The 18,018-nt window shown below is 42.7% G+C and overlaps 1 protein-coding gene across 6 annotated transcripts in view; it reads right to left on the minus strand.

Moving 5' to 3' along the window:
* Positions 1-18,018, minus strand: part of LOC121956111 (RNA binding protein fox-1 homolog 3-like) — a 546,203-nt gene that overhangs the window by 37,033 nt on the left and 491,152 nt on the right. For 4 of the 6 annotated variants that reach the window (XM_042504227.1, XM_042504225.1, XM_042504228.1 and 1 more), the window contains one exon: positions 10,217-10,468. In XM_042504227.1, the coding sequence (XP_042360161.1) occupies positions 10,217-10,468 (252 nt within the window). Of the gene's footprint in view, positions 1-10,165; positions 10,469-18,018 lie in introns of all 6 variants that reach the window. The other 2 variants (XM_042504222.1, XM_042504223.1) reach the window with 1 other exon arrangement.

Below are 18,018 nucleotides of genomic sequence, written 5' to 3' on the forward strand. Positions count from 1 at the left end.
AATAGGTCACTGGTTAGTGTCTTTCAAAATGCAGTTAAATGTAGCGCAAATTATTTATACAAACATGGCCTACATGTTTTGCGCCATGCCATCTATGTAGTTCAGGATTAGCTCATTTTGAAAAGCTATTTAATTCAATAATAAAAAACAAAATAACATGAAGGTATGATTATTTGCTTTCTTTCAGAAAAACCACAAGATCAGCAACACTCTCATGTATTAATGTGGAATTACAGTCAAGAGGTAATTAGCCTAGCTTAGCATAAATATTGAAAGCACTAACCTTGATCTTTCTTGCACTGCTAATGTTGACAAATTAACAAATATTTTATTGGCAAACCCTGGCAAGGATGCCAACGGTTAACTGACGAGAATTTTTTTGACTGGTTATGTATGTTTGTCTAAATGTTAACTTTTCTACTCCTCAGTTTACTGAACAGCACACCACTCTGGTCTGGTCGAGGGTAACCTTAGATAGCTAATTTTACTGTTTGTAAAGCCATCCCGACCCAACAGCATTGCTAAGGAAACACTGTGCCTTCTCTCCAGTTTTACCCAGGGGTTGACCCCCTTAGTAAGAGGCTCAATTTTGAGCTGCAAAGCCCCTTTAGCCTTGCAACTGTTACCTCTGTTAGTGCCATTAGCAGTGTCGGCATTGCTAGTGGTGCTACTGCAGTTAAAAGCAATGCTGAAGAGGCTTTACGGCTCGAAAATGAAGCCACTTGCTCACTCGGGCCATTTGGAGCAAGACCAGAGGGTGGAAACCATGTTTCTGCAGCGACACTGTGCCATCACTAGTACAGCGTTGCTAGCGGTAATAACCAAATGAGTTGCACAGCTAGTTGGCTCCCAACTTGCCCTGGTAGTGTGAGCCAAGGCTAACGTTTGCTAAACAGTAAAAACTAGAGAGCGGACAGTGGGTACTATATCTTGACATATTAACACAGCTAACTGACTCTGTCAGCAAAAGTAACAGGAAATAAAATAAAAGGCAAGACATTTACAATAAGAAAAATCACTAACTTTAAATGGATAGCACTTTGACATGTGTTATTAAAGCTCAGTGAGTTGATGGAGCACCTGAATAAAATGAGAGGCCTCTTGTATCTCATGTCATTAGGTGAATTCTTTTTTCTTTTTCTTAAAAATCAACCTGTAAGTTACCAGTTAATGGGTGTCCGTCTATCTAAAGCAAAATTAGCAAAAAACTGACATTGCTAATCCATACATAAATACAATGGATAAGCAACAACTTGCTATTTTTAGCCAAACAACAGCCGAGTCTAGTGGTCTTGTTATCACAGTAAAGTTGCTAGGTTTGGTACAGTGTTGCGTGAGACCTATACTGAAGTCTGTATGTACCAATTGTATCTGTACACTACACAGAAGCCCTGAGCACACAGACAAACCACTGTTTGTCAAGAAAGATCAGCATGTAAAAACCACAAACTGGCATTTCTCCGCAGATAAAGCAAACTATGTCATGGTTAAAAAGTATAAATGTTAACTGTTGGTCAGAGACAGGAAGTGAGTTGCAAAGAAGTGGTGTCATAGTCATACAAAAAACCTAATCTACTTCTAACGCTTCTGAGAGGACAGAAATTACTTGCATGACCACAGGAGGTCACTCATCAAGACAACATCAAGGTTGTTTGTCGCATTTGAACAAACAGACAGTGTTGTTGTCTTTTTGGCGGGAACAGCCTCCATTCTACGATGATTAAAATGAACAAAAATGAACCCTGATTTAGTGCGGGTGACTCAGAAAGGGACTAAATTGAGAAACACATAGTGGAGGGGAGGCTGAGAAACGAGAGAGTGGAAGTGGCAGATATTGAGCACAAAAGCTGTTTGAATGTGATTTGTAAACTGCAAGGTCTCCTGGGAAGTGCTCTTGGAGCATGGCAAACACACTATACACTTGCTGGGGAAGTCACATACACAGACACAATCTTGTACTGAGATACAGACGTGAAAAGGGAGTAGGTTGTTGCCGGAGTACAAACGGTTCAAATGACACACGCACACGCGCACACACTGATAACCCTCGCCCCGCTCGGAGGCTGTCACACGGCTGCAGGCCACTCTTAGTGATACATTTCCCACCATTTAGGAAATGGGGTAGGGATTTATTCATTATAATTCATCATCACAGTATTATCATTATCATCATGATCGTAATGATGATCGCCTTTATTATTCTCATTATCATAATCACAATCTCCACTGTAATGGCCGTCATTTATTTGGTTTTTATGGCCCATTCCGGGATGGTGACATACATTGTTAACAGTGACAGTTGTTTGATTCAAGGTCCCACTTTGTCTCCCCTGCAGCCATCCAGGTAGGGCAGGTTGGTGGCGGCATCCTAAGTCCCGCCTGGGCTTGACGGCTTCCGGACCAGAGGGTAACAAGTGGCGAAGGACACAGCAGCCGGAAAATGCACCGAGCTGGCCGGCCGGCTGGTAAGGAGTGGATTTGTGACTGAGAGAGACGGGCGGAGGGGTCTTAACTCGGCCGTGTCCTCGCGCGCTGGAGGTTAATAGCCTGAGTAGCCATGTTGGGCCCCGGGGGTGACACATTGCAGACAGATGCTGGGACCGTGGAGGGTGACAAGGTACCAGAGCCCTGCGGGTCAATCTGTTTCATCGGTCACACATGACACTATCGACCTTTAGCGTATGTTGCCAGACTACTGAGCACCGCTGTCCTCCAGCTCTGTCTGTCTGGCTTTTTATCATGGCGAGCGCAGTCGCGTGTTTGCAAACATCCAGATTAACTTTCACTCGGTGCTCAGACAGGCCGGCAGCACGCTGACATCGGGGGCAAATACACATACGGAGAACACAAATACTGAATTGCTGACTCCCGAGCACACCAGACTGCATCCTACTAACTCAATAACTTGGAGTGTCACTGAGATCCGGGATGCCTGCCTCCGCGCGCCGCTCCTGTGGCTCCAACCTGCCTGCCTGGTTGTGAGATGGTGGTTTTGCAGTGGAAAATAATTACCTCCGTATTACCATAGGAGGCCACCTTCAGTGGCACTTTACTGTCCCGACAGCTGCTGTCACGGGGAGGAGGAGGAGGTGGGATGCAAAACACGCCGTCACCGCCAAAAGCCAGCAAACCAGAGAGTGAGAGAGCTGTCAACTCCAGCAACTCTCCAGCTTCCTGTTCAGTCATTTCTCTAAAAGACTCCCTTGCTGTTATTTGCAAATCGCCTGCAAAGTGCTCTGCTCAGCACTTTCCCCCTCCTCACAGAGTGGCATTACAAGAGCATAATTGAAACTATCTGATTGGAATGCTGCCAAGCAGGTAGATTACATCCGATTAAATAGGGGGGGATACTGAGTCTTCGCTCACAAGAATTATAATGCCTGAGTTTTAATTCATTATTTTCCTCTCCCGGCCCTCCAATGTTTGTTTTCTTTTTCTAAAGAAGCAGCAAATATATCCTCTCCATCACCCGAGAGAGTGGGGTGTGTGGAGTGGAAGGGCCGCCTCCACCCTCCTCCCCCTGATTCATATAAAATGTAGAAAGGTAGAAGAGTTATTTTGGGCGTTCTGGTGACAGCACTGAACTGTAACACTATCTGTGTAGACAATTTTAGGAGATTGACAGTTGGAGCACCAATATGGCTTGGATGGACATTAAACTCTCCCACTTTAGTCGTCAATACAAAAGATTAATAACTGTATTTGAAAATATCTGTTTCTTTGATTAAAAGTGTGGACAGAAATAAAAAGAAAGAGAAGTCAATTACGGGTGCATTACAGTAAGAAGCATTAGTGATCTTAAAGGAGCTCTTTACAATATTCAGAGCATTAATATAGCAGCAAACCACTATTTGCTTTGCAGAGGCATAGTGGAGTAATGGCATGCTGAACAGAGAATGAAGTAGTGCTACCGTTATGTTTGTGTTGTAATCTGAGCTTCTCTGTTTTTTGTTTTTGTTTTTGTGGTGGACTGTCCAGCTACATGTGCATGTGAGTCCCTGTGTATGTATCCCATTGTCTATCTAATCACCAGCGTTCTGCACAGTGCTAATGCAGCAATTACTGCTTGTCCCCTGCTAAACACTGTTGGCTCTGTCAGCACTGTAGCTGTAGTTGCTAGCCGCCGGCTCAGACACCTCCATGTTCAGAGCTGTGTGCTGGCAGGCCTCTGTTTATTCCTATGGAAGTTGTTCAGTGCTTCGTAAAGTCAAAAATGCTCCATTACAGGGGTATGTATTTATCTGGATCTTTCGCATTATGGGGCCCACAGAAAATGCGCACTAGAGACTTTCAGCAGCTGAATGCTGACTTCCGGTTTAGCGCTCTGCTCACTTGAATTGGGTTAAAATGATTCCATCTTACATCTCTTCTAGACTTTCAAAATCTTATTGGACTTAATGGATCAAATCCTGTTCGTGAAATGAGTAATTTTACAGGGGTTTCGACGCTCAAAACAATGTATCCACTGATATACAGACAACTTTATGTCTATAGGGAAAAGTGTTTTTGGGCCCTATGGCATCATGTGACAGACGACGGTGTAGTTTTACTTTTGGCCACTATGATATATTGTCTTAAAAGCTTGGTGGCCTTCCTGGGGGCCTGGTCCCAACTGCAACAATCAATGACAGGCTCTTATTTGTGGCTGAGAATGATTTCACTGAAAGAAACATGAAACAGTTAAAATTAATGGACTATCATCAACCTATAGTATCTGTAACACTTTAATACTGGTGTTCTATAGTTGTTTTTATAGTCAACAGATCCCACTGAAAGACCTAACAAGGCAACAACCTTACTAACAAGTATCTTGTGTGTATCAAAGCCTGATATAACTTCTTCCTCTGTGCCATAAAGCTCAATAGTTGCCCAAAAACACATCAATAAGCCACACTGTTGCACTGGCTGACATGTTTCTTCATTACCATGAACACACACACTTCAGTTTATTTGGACGCACTTCTACATACACCGTCCCGCTGCCACAAATACTCATTAGAGCACTAAATGTAGATTAATCCGCCACTGAAAATAGTCCCTGAAAAATGCACTATTTTTCCCAGTTTGTTTGATAAACACTACAGTGAGCAGGTTTTCCAAAAGAGTCTTTTTTTTTATTAAATTGAAACTTTGTGAGCTGTTTTTAAAGATTTAGAGGGTAGAGAAGTCAGAAAAATTTTAGAGATGGAAAAACACCTTGTTAGTTTAGTCTTTTCATGGGATTTGTTGACAAGGAGAGAAATACAGAATAACACCAGCTTCCTTTAAATTTGCCAGGAGAGTTTTTATGTTGAGGAGCATTGCAGGTATCTACATCTATAAAATGGGAATTTACAGCGGTGGAATATCACTGGCTCCTCCCACCTCCAGATAACACAGTCATCCTCTTTTTAATGGCCGCCTGCATGCTGCCATCAGCACCGCCTCTGAAAGCTACACCCTGGTGGAGTTTCAATCCCTTGCACACAGCCCACGAGAGAGAGGACAGAGTGTGTGCGCGTGGATGTATGAATGTTTGCATGTGCTCGCCCGTGTTTTTCTGCATGCCCTTGTGTGTTCGCGTGTGTGTGCGTCTATGTTATCACAGTCCCCCAGAATACCCTTTGGAAAGTCTTCATGCCGCTGACACGGGCTGTGAAAAATCTGGAATTGAGTGCTGCCCTAACGCCACTGCCTTAATTTGTTATCTGAAAAGAGAATGATTACTCATGAAATTCAACCAAACCTCAGACTATTTGAACTGAGCCAGATAACGAGCTCAGTTTTTTTCTATTTTTTTTTCTCCAGCAGAGCTCCCTGGCAGCCCTCTGCTACCCTCATCTCTAAGGATTTGGAGAAAAAGTTGGGGGCTGCCTCTCTTCCTCAAGTCGCCTGCTTTCAAGTCCGCTTGTTTGAACATGGCACAGAGCGAGGTCCCAGAGGTCTGGCTCTGGACAACGCCACCTTCCCAGTATAGACAAGGGACTGGTAGACACAGACAGAAAACAGAGAGGAGAAGCAAAGAGAGTCCCCACGCCTCATTAAAACATACACACTCCCCGTTCTCTGCGGGGAATTCGCACAGAATCCATACGTTTCACTGAATTTTCACTCTCTCTTGACTCTTTTTAAGTCTTTAAGTCGAGAAGATGTGCAGAGTAAAGCGTCTTCGTGGGGTAGAGGAGCTGAGCACAGCAGAGTCGAGCCTAGGGAGGAGGGGGGGGGGGGGAGTCGCAGTGAGTAGCTGATCTGCTCCCTCAATCTGTGTTTCTGCAGGGTGCCCTAATCAAAGGCACCAGGGCCCGTCTGTGGCACCCAGAGCAAACAGGCTGGGTCTGTCATTAAAGCTGGGGAACTCAGCGGTGGGCGACACTACACCAGCGGCCCCTGAGGATTAGACTCTCTGTTTACACCCCACTAATCTCATCCCTCTGTCCTCCCTGAGAAAAGATGGGTGGAAGTGTGGGAGAGCGTGGATGCAGAGAATGACGATGGAGGAAAGCAGGGACGGCGCAAGAGAGGAGAAGCATGAAGGAAAAGCAAGGCAAGCTCTCATCTCTCCATGGCCACCATCTCTGGGCTTTCTTCACAGCGGGTGAGCAGATGAAATGAAATCAAATGCGAAATGGAGAGAGAGGGAGAGAGGAGGCAGTGAGAGATAGCGAGCAGAGGAGTGGTGTACAGTGTCGGGGGGAGGAAGGAGGAGGAGGCTGAACCTCCTGCCAAGTCTCTCCTCACTTTAAACTCTCTTGTGTGTCAGCCATTACTGTAAGTGCAGCGCATAACCACGGAGCAGTTGGAGAGCGTCACACAAATCTTCAAATCAAACATTGCTACATTACAGGCTGACGGTAATACACCATGCGGTGCAATGGCTCCGCTTCTGCCGTATAAGCACTTTTCCGCCACCAAATGTCCGTAGCCACGCGGTAATTGTGGAGCTCGGCAAATGGAGTTATTAACAATGCTCTTTATGAGTGACCCAGATCTCTCTCAGGAGGGCTGTGGCCTCGCTGCGACCTCTCCCAGCAGGTGTTTTCATGCTAAAGGAGAAAAGAAGGTCTGAAGGTCTTATTTTTTTCATCTCTGCCAGCATTATCCGTCTTTCTAGACACGTCTCCAAAGTTTGCAGCTAAGTCTTCCTCCCTTTTATCTGCATCTGCCTCTTGTGAAGGTAAATCCCAGGTCAAGGTATTTCATATCAGAGTATCAGTACACAAGAATGAAATGTATAATATATAATTTAGAATTTCACTCAGTCCCAAGCCGTGTATCTCCACATGCAGCATTGCCAGGGGTTTGTTTTTCCACTAGGACTGCCAATATTTTAAACATCTGCAATCTCATGGTGAGGGGAAAATGAGAGTATAATCAGGTGCTGGCACAGCTACGCAGACGATAATGTCTTAACCCGTTCAGAACCCAATTATTTACCAAACACAAAAAAAATATTGTAACGATAGATCCTTAACTCATATAAATGAATAAAATGATGTGTTTAAACACATTACACATATATTTTTATTGTTTTTATCATTGTGAATCAAAATATCCTCCATTTATAAAATTTCTCCTAAAAACGGTATGTGGACAACCTCCAAAATGAATATTCTGTAAATATAATCAAAAGGATGCATTTAAAGCTGATTGTATTGTTAGAAAATCAATCAACTCAAAAAGTCATGTTCATTGGAATGGACGGGAGATCTGAATGGGTTAAGTTTGAAGGAATGTCTCAAACATTTGGATGCAGTTAGAAATAATCAGCCGATATGACTGAACTGAAGTTGGCCGGTCGAGAAAAGTTGCGTCTCTCTTCTGCTCCTCTAACTGACTGAAAAGATCAGGGGAGAAGGGCGTGTCCTCGTTTCAAAGATCCTGAATCATTCATGTCTACAGCATGTCACATCTCCTTCACGCAAATAAATAAAACAGCGCGGGCTTACATGTTTTTTAGAGAGCCCCAAATGGCTCTTCAGAAATGCACTTTCATTTTATGAGCATATTTTCAACCAAATTCACCTCCCACGTCAAGCACAAAGCACTGCCATGACATCAAAGTCTTCGGCTGCTTACTAATGATTAGTGCTGTTAAACTCACTCACTGTATTACTTTTACTCTCAACCCATACTTTTACTAAGACAGGTCATTTTTTGTGTGTTTGTGATGCCGGGAACATCTGAACTGTCAACTGAAAGAAAAAAAAAAAAGAAAATCACTTTTTATGGTATATATATCTAGGGTGGGGGCTTTGATGTACTCCATCACAACATTACAAGCATAACTGGGAAGTTTCCAAATGTAACTCTGGGTAAACATTATGGAGCTATAATTATACATTTAAATATACAGCATATTATAATAAAATGCAGGGAACACATTTGCATCTGCAGCCTTTTTTTGACATACCTTGGTTAAAATCATGTATAACTGCATAATATTATAATTTATGCAATGTATAATTGATGGTGTAATCATTATTAATTCATTGATCATTTTAATTTTGTGGGAGTATTAAGGCTATATACTTTCAGTATTAAACCGATGGCATGATACTGTATGTATCCTCCAAGGTGCTTTGAATGCTGTGTGCAACCGAGTTGAATTTAGGGCAAATCTGGGAATGTTCTGTGTTTCTGTACAACACAGAGAAATGTTGCTTTATGGCACAAATAAAGGAAGAGTGCAGATTTCTTCCAGCACAGATTTTGCTGTAGCTTTCAGGCTTCAGGAAATGGCAGACAATGGAAAGAGTGAAAAACGATAAAAAAAAAGACTTTCCTATGTGAAACAACAGTCAGGGAGGGGAAACAAGTAGCAATAAATGGTAAAACTTAGCTTTAGTGTCAAACTGGTAAAGTGGTGTGATATAGAAGCCACCATCATGTTGACGTTTCTCTCTTTTGATGAAGATATACCATGCAGGATTTACCTTAAAAATGCTTTGACTCAAATTGAAGTAATCTCTCTCAATCATCACTTGTGACCCACCAGAAGTGTGTGGTGGTGTATTTATCTGCAGACACTCTGCCCTTTGCCTGGATTTTCTTATTTTCCTCTTGTTTCTGCGTTTACAACATTTATGGGAATGTGCCCCCAGAGTGCTCTGGTGAGGTCAGGCCTTTATAAAAAGTAGTGACCAGGTACCAGACTGTAAGCAGCAGGCATTCAAGAGACACCACATAAAAAACGCAAAAATGAGAGGCCGAAAATGAGAGTGAATCTGCAGCTGGTTTTTACTTTTGCTTTCGCTGGCCAGCTTTTTTTTACATATTGTAATCTACAATCCTGCATAGTATACCTTTAAAGGGATAGTTCACATCTTTTGAAGCGGGGTGGTATAATGTCATTTTCCATAGTCTGTGTATTACATACAGTAGATGGCAAGCCCCCAGTTTGGAGAAGCAGGCAGGAGTACTGCCACTGAAGTTCAGTAATGTACTGCGTTTTATAAGGGTCAGCAGCAAAACTAATTTAAGCCACCTAAAAAAAGCCCCAACTAATATAATATAACACCTAAAAAAATCAGTTTAATGTACGCTATGATTAGAACAATTTTCACCTCTTTACTTTGGCCTCACAACAATTTAAAAGGGGAACTAAAGCCGTTATAATCTCTTTAAAGCCACCAGACTGCATTGAGAAAAACAGTGATTTAACATCGCTGAACTAAGGAGCTCCTGATCTGACGCTCCCTTGATCAGTTGGTTTGTTTTTGTTATTGTTTGACTTAAAACGGTAAGTTTGGATTCACCAAAGTCACACAACACACACACACAAAAAAACCCCTCACTGATTGAGGCGCTGGTAGACCAGCGACTTGGGCTGTCTGTATCAAGGTAAAGCCGTGAAAATATTCTTAATATAGCATACACTTAAACTGTTATTGTTAATTTTGGTGGCTAAAAAACATTTTACTGCTGCCCCCATCCGCTGCAGTACATTGCTTAGCTCCGTGGCGGTTCTCCAGCCTGCTTCTCCAACTTGGGAGCGCACTGACTGCCATGCATTGTATGTAATAATACAGACTATGGACAAGCAACTCTTACAACCCCACTTCAAAAAGATCTGAACTATCCTTTTAATGGTAAAAATATCAGAAATCACAATTTGGCAATGTTGAATTGCTGTTAACATTTAATTATAAAAAAGAAAAGGTAAAAGAGTGATAATAATGTATTTTACTTGCTGACAGCGTGTTGAGAACAGTGTTTGCAGGTGATGAAGGACACTGACCGGTGCGGTCGTGGTGGCGGTGATGGCTGGCGTGCTGTTGTCAGTGCCGGCCGGCTCGCTGTGCGTCTGTGTGGGCGTATAGAGGGTCATGGCGTGTTCAGGAACCCGGCTCTGCCCGGTGTAGTCCTGCGTTGGGAGCGGGTGCGGTGCCGCAAACTCTGCGGGGATGCCATTCTGTGGGGGAGGTGGGTACTGGGCTGGGGTGTACGGCTGGGCCATCGCTTCTGGGGGGTTGGTGGCCTCTTGGTTACCCTGCGAGAAACACACAACAGGAGGCAAGCGTTAGAACTTTAGCTGTGATTAAAGTCCAAGTACATTGTTTGATTCCTACGAGCAGCATGAAAGACGAACGAGTTCACCAGTGCGGCTGGGAAGGCGACTGGGGAGAGTTGTCCTGCAAACCAACTAAGTCAGGGGGGAAACAGCCATCATATCACATCTCAGCTCGGATTAGAGAATTCCTTGATCATAGCTAATGAACACAGTTTATGTTGTAGAGCATGGCTCGCTGTTGGAGGGGCAAGAGTCAGGGGGAATCTCAATTGCACTCATGGCAAAGCACAAGAGGAAAGATCAATTAATTGATAAAATTTTGATTAGGGCCTTTGATTCCAATGACAGGTCTGTTAAACCAGCAGCTGCTCCCTCTCCAAGCTCCAATTTCCTACTTTAAACATTAACCTGTGCCTCACTTTATGAGCTCTCCTTTCGCTCGCTACCCCTGCCTTTGTTTCTACAGTGTTATTTGGATTTTTTTTTTTTTTGCCAAAATGAGGATACTTAACACATTTTTTAATGCACCTCTTTGAAATCTCAAATATACAGAGACATAAAACTGCCAGGCCAGTGAAAAAAAAAATCAGTATAAGGTAAGAACATGAAAGGTTTCTTATTGTAACAAGATGGGGTTTTTTTTCTCCACATTTTTACAATTTATTTTCACAGCAAGACACTTTTATAACAGTTATAACAGGATGATTTTTTTTAAAAAAAATTTTATACTATATTTTCATGTTATAACAAAGTTTTGACTGGAAGTTTTCATGTTATGACAAGAAACTCTAGCTGTTAGAAGATATTTTTGTGTTTTGACAAGACATTTTCACATTATAACTAGAAACTTTTGTTGTCATAAAAAAAATTTAAAAAAATCCCTGGCTCTGAAATAGTTTGGGCAACATGAAATTATGTCTAAAACTAACAAAATCAGGACATTTCCTATAAGAGATTAAGAAACCAATAATTTGATTCCACCTTTTGGTTTTACTGTTTTAAATACTCACAGTTTGTCTATTAAAAAAGTTTAAAACCAATCCAAGTGTTATTGAGGAAACTCACATTCCTCCATATGCTTTTACAGAAAACACAGTACGTGGTGTCTGCACCACATATGTTTTTTAGTCTCTGCTCCTGACTTAAGTGATAGATGGCCCTTTGCAATGAAGCAGTTTCACAGACCCTTTGTTTCGTGTGGATGCTTGAGATGATGAGCTGCAGAAATAATGGACTTTTCTGGCTGGTGCACATTGTTAAACTCAGTAATAGCCGGACTACAGAAGTGCATGTCTTATTGTTGCGAAGCGCCGGGCTCTGCGAATCCAAGACTAATGAGCAGAACAGTGAGATCAGTGCTGCTGGAGCGGATATCCATCCCAACATTAAAAACACAGAGGGAAAAAGGTGAGACAATAACACCGAAATCCAATAACACCCCCTGCAAATACCCTCAATCAAATTTAAAGATACAGATCATGCGAAGCTCAATGCATAACTCTTTTGATAAGAGAGAAGGAGGATGAGGCACACAGAAGTAAAGGTTTATGATTGGAGAAAAACAATAACAGTAAACAGATAGAGAAGTTTCTGTCTCTTCCTTTACAAGCTGGCTGGGGATGGTGAGATAGGAGATAAATGTGTTATACCCCCCACCCCCCCACCCCCTTTTTTTTTTGCTGCTGTGGTGTTTGGCCTCTTTCTGCAGACTTCCACAGAAAGCTCTATCTGGGCAGGAAGAGGCTGCGGTTTTAATGAGAGCGCCGAGCAACACTGTGCTGTAAATGTAGTGGAAATAATTCTGCTCTGACGTGTTGGCAAACAAACCTCGGCCTAAACTGCGCTCTGCCAATTAAGAAAATGCTCCATTATCTAAATGAAAAAAGAGAGAAGCCTTGAGAGAGGAGAGGGATTGACCAGCTTCCTGCAGCCTGCGGGGCCTCAAGGCTGCTCCCGCTGTAGGAGTGGACCCTCGCTCCTGCCTGACCTAATCCCCCTTCTCTTTTTCATTATACTGTATTTCTATCTCCTCTGTCTCTCCCTCAATCCCTCCACCCTCACTTTTCCCTTTCATGCTCATCTCTTCCTCCCCCCCACCCCTTCTCTTTTTATGCAGAAACTTTTTTAATCTCTACCCCTGTGCTCTACTTTTCCTCTCCCTCCAGTCATGGCATTATATAACACACTTGCATTGCGGGGCATCCTAATTCAAGGAAGCTCTTGATGTTGGCAATTTTCAACTTCTAAGCGCCCATTTTAAAAGGAGAATGGGGTTGGTTACCTAAAAAAAGATGCACCTCCTGGTATGACAGCTGAAAAGTACTACCAGATCCTGTGTCCTCCTTTTTTAACCAGCCCGAGCAACCCGTCAACGCGTCGGTGCATCAGCGGTCCGGCGGAGACGGAAAGCTCAGCAGCCCGGAAACACAGAGGTGCTGCGCTCGACTGTACATCAAACACTGTTCGTGTCATTAAGGAGATCAAAGCTGCAGTTATGTGTTTTTGTTAGCCACTGTCGGACCCGTGGTCCTGATTGTTTTTTTGCGGAGGAGTGCGTTTTCACTAATTCCCAGGTTATGATTCGGAAAGCATCATCATGTAACATCAATTCCTGGTTTTGGAATTCAGAATGAAGCTTTATCCCGGTTTGGGGAATTCTCATTATGCTAGCTGGGTTATTCTGATTTAATCCGGGATACTGCGGCACCTTAGGCAAAAACACAGACTCCTCATTAGGAGCGGAGGTCTGGGCGCAGAGGCCTCCGGCAAAACAACGCAGGGTCACGCCGCGGATAGGTTGAACCTGACTCAACCTTTTCCGTGAGGCATTCATCCTGAAATGCACTTCTTTGGCCGATCAAATCCATGCAAGCATACATTGCTGGTAGATTACGTTCTGAAGTCATACCTCACAATTGTGGAGTCTGAGAATAAAATTACTGTCCTGGTAAGATGTAAAAACCTCTTTCATAGAATTATAAGCAGCTGTGCAGTGTTTTGTGGTCTGAATTCGCTTTCATACTGGACTTCCTGAACCATATTCTATGTACTATACTGATAAATCTGTCTGTCTGGAAGTAATTGTCGTTATATTGTATGTTCTCAAGTACAGCCTCTCGTGAGAATGAGACTGTATCTCAATGAGATTATCTGTATAAATAAAGGTTACATAAAACCAAAATATTTCACTTTCTGAAGCAACACACTCACACCAACACAATGTGTGGGCGGGGGGTGGGGGGGGTGGGGGTGATGGTGCAATTTATCGATTTTATTTGATGTATCACGGCTTGTATCATGTCAGATGTTTAAAATGACCATATCACAAACATCATTTCTAAATTTTTGGGTCATTTTTTAAGCCATTGGCAAAAAAAAACATGACACAATACTGTGTGAGCTGGTGAGGCATGTTTTTGTATCTGCAGGGCTGCAAAACACTGTTTCAGAATAAAAGCACCAGTGGTTCAGCTTTGATTAATTCCCTGATGGCAGTACTTTACTTAAAAATAGTTTAACAGTGAGTTACCTTTATCATGACAGTCCTGCAATAAATTGAATTATATCAGTACTTTTTTAACTTAACTACAACAGTACTTTAACTTTATCATAACAGTACTTTTAAAAAACTTTATCATATCAATATTTTAAGTTTCTTATAACAATGCTTTATTCAACTTAAGTACTAATTAAACTCTATCATAACAGAACTTGATATAATAGTACTTTATTAAACTTCATAATAACAGGATTTTATTTAACATTAGTGTAACAGTACTTTAATTTGATCATAACAGTACTTTATTTTACTTTACAGGACTTTATTTAACATTAGTATAACATTACTTTTATTTTATCATAACAGTACTTTATTCACTTTACTAAAACTGTACTTTATTTAACTTTAGTACAACAGTGAATTAACTTAATCATAAAAGCACTTCATTTAACTTTATCTTAACACTGCTTTATTTGACGTTATCATAACAGTAATTTATTAAACTTAAGTATAACAGTACTTTACTTTATCATGACAGTACTTTATTAAACCTTATTATAACAGTATTGCAACTGCAACTATAACAGTACTTTAATTTTAAGAACTTTAATTAAGAATAATTAAGAAATAATTAAGAACTTTAATTGTAACATTTTATTTCATTATTTAGTATACTTGTAGTTTACAGTAGTTCAGAGAAGATTTTTGAGATTAATATCATGTATCGTGATATTGCCTAAAAATTTTGCAGCCCAAATACAGTGCTATTTAAGGGTTTCTGAGTAATGCAACATGCACAGGTGTGCTCTCAGTTCAACCTGCAGTATTAGTTGATCAATGTAGCCAAAAACAAAAAAAAAAGTACATGTTGAAATAAAGGTAAGATCTACGGATAAATAGTATTGTTGCTTTTCTCATCCATTACTAGTGTTCCAGTAGCTGGAGAACAAATTGGGTTTGCCACAAACTGTTGAGGTAACTAAAAAAAAAAAAAAAAAAGACGGCAAGGTGGTTGGGGAATGAATCAATGCAGTCAAAAGCTTGAAAACTGAAAACCATGTTCCTTTGTGTTCCATGTTAGTGCCACATGCCTAGATTGATCAAACCAGGATTTGACTAAAACTCAGTACACTAGTGTAAACATGTAAACAAACACTGTGAGAGAATGTAGACTTGGACTGTGGCATTGATCAGCAGTTGGTGTTGACTGTATTCTTGTCTTGTTTTCTGTGGATCCCTGTGTGGTTAGGAAATGAAATTTAAATTTTGTCGGGTGCTTTATTCTGTCTGCAATTTCTGATGAGCAAGTTGTAAGAGAGTTTTTGCTTCCAGTTTCTCCAGCTATTTATCTGACAGTTGCTTGGTTTAGGGAAATCTGTGATTTAGTTTACTTTCCTCGCTAGCAATGCTGGACACTGTTCTGTTATTTCTCCATGCCTTAGTTCTGCATTCATCATGACGTGTTCTACTAAACTTGCTAAATCATCATCTGCCTTCGAGTGTTCCCTTCGTACGCGGGTCAGTCAAAATCTGAATGGTTACGCTCTCAGGGGGCACCCAGGCCAGCGTATCTGTGTCAGGTCTGTTGCGGTTTGAGCCTTAAACAAGTGCAAAGGACTGAGACGGAGCCAAGTGACACACAAACAGGATAACAGCCCGGAGCTCAGTATTGGAGAAAAGAAAACTACTTAAGCGTTGTAGCACCATGTCGTTGCTGTTTCAAAAAGCAGCAAGGCAAAAGCAAGGAGGCGGAGAGTACAGGCCTCATTAGTGAAACACAAAGTAACACTGGCTCTCGTATGATCTTCGCCTTCCTCTGATGTATGTGACAAACGAGTTATTCGACTGGAAATGAACTGGGAGAAGAAAAAAGGCCCGTGCAAATCAGGGGAGTTGTGCTCGCCCCAGTGCGGCCGCGTGCCCTTTCCGATGGGTCTCACTCGCCGTCGTCAAGATAATCCATGGTGCCTGATGAAAAGCCCCCCATGACAAACCAGTCAGGTACACAGCACATCTCATTCCACTGAAAGAGATTGCTGTTCATTATGGCTGCGAACGAGCGCAACGGCTCGTCGTTATATTGGGATCCCGGCGAGTGTTTCTCTACCTGCGGGCCTGTTTATGGGAAAAGAGCAGGTCCCTTTGCGGCACTTTAATGCCCCCCTTACATGGCCCGCTGCCATGAGACGCCTAAACCTCGTCTCCATGGACATGACGACAAAGAATAAAGGCAACCAGAGAGAGCAGCCTTTATCGATCTCCCATCCTTTCCATTCCTTTCTCCCTCCTTCCCTCCATCTCTCCTTTCACCCTTTCTACTCCTATTACTGAAGAGCACAATAAAAAACACTATCTCTAATCTTAAGCACTCTCCTTGTGTAAAATTGGATTGGACACCCTTACTTAAGGAGATCACTTTTGGAGCGGAGTTTTTGTTTTTACAGTCAGCATCAGGAGCCAAGGAGGTCAGGGAGGCCTTGTGGCGATGCCCACTGCTGAGGCTGGCAGTCTGAGAGAAAACTCCCAGCATTCAGAGAGACTTTCACTGGTTGCTAACCCCAGTGTACGTGGTCAAGGCTGTATTCCATCTCAGCAGGTACAACGTCTTGGCCGCCAGCCAGTGATCCGTGATCCTCTTTAGCGGCGCTGGGAGGGACGGTGTTGAGAGGCCAAGAGGAGATGGTGCTGTGCAAATACAGGAGCTGTTAGGAGGAACTCATATCGGCAGAGTGCTGCACTGACTCATACGTGCCGACGGAGGGTCAGGGAGCAGCGCAAAGGCAAAATACAGCAGGCAACTAATTGCGTTGCATTGAATCCGGAGGGAAATCACTCAAATGGGAGCGGGCTGATCAATCTCAGCGATCTCTGCCGTGATGGAGTGGGCAGCTTTATGGCTTCAGCTCGGTCACACGCGGCTCGGGTAATTTTTCAACGAAGGCCTTCCTGCTTTACACGGCTCCTACTGTATGACACTAATAGTCTCAAGCAGCTCCTCCTGATTCTATACACTAAGCAATTCAAACAGATTTATGAACAGCGCTGCAGTGTTTCAGCGTAATCCAAACAGTTAAATGTTGACTTAACATAAAGCATCGCTGTCATGGAAAAAGCACACAAGCTTCTTGCTTTGTCAGATTACAGATGACATAACATTTTCTAAGTGAATCTTAAGCTTTTTCAGCGTGCTAAAATTGTTCTCATGCACGGCATCGTGCGCCAAGCGATCCTCTCTAGAACAATGCTCATTTGGTTTTAATGACCTCCTGACAGTGACTGTGGCAAACTTGTGACAAATCCCGCTGGGCCGTCACAGCACAAGCCGAGCCGAGTTTATAGTGAAAAGTGTAATGCAGCTGAGCGGAGGGCCAACGCACGGCAATCAGTTGATGCAACACAAACGAAACACTGAGTGGTTTTCAGCCAGCTGCATGAAAGCCTCTTGTTGTCCCCGGCTCTGCCGCTGATGCTCAGTTAATTGTGCCCTGCACACAGACAGTCAGGCAGGCAGGCGAAAAGACGGCCCGAGATGATTTCCACAGGCAACTGGCATTCATTTTGTCTTGAAGGCGCATAAATAAAGGCTGTCTAGCCGGGTCCATTTTAATTAGGCGAGCCACATGATCTTACTCCAAGTCTCTCTGTTAACACTCACCAGAGGCTGCAGCATGTGTTAATTACAACCACACGCCACACAGTGAATCCAAGGTGAGCCAGAAAAGAGAAACTCTGAAGAGGTAAACAACAACAACAAAAACAAAACACCTTCAGCTGAGTTTCTCATGATGAGGCACATATTTGGTGCAGCGGCTATTCCCCTCCCCCCAGTCAACCAATTACAGCAGCATGTCGGGAGAGAGAGAGAGAGGGAGAGAGAGAGAGAGGAGGGAGATGTGCAGAAGCAGCCCAATTTGATGCAGATTCACAACACACCCCCACTTCAGCAACACCCCGGTCTTCCTCACCACTACAGTAGGTTTATGATTTCAAATAGGCTGGGGAGAGGGTTATTGTTTTGTCTCACATTTCC

Source organism: Plectropomus leopardus, chromosome 17, assembly GCF_008729295.1.
Source record: "Plectropomus leopardus isolate mb chromosome 17, YSFRI_Pleo_2.0, whole genome shotgun sequence".
In the NCBI taxonomy this organism is placed as follows: domain Eukaryota; kingdom Metazoa; phylum Chordata; class Actinopteri; order Perciformes; family Serranidae; genus Plectropomus; species Plectropomus leopardus.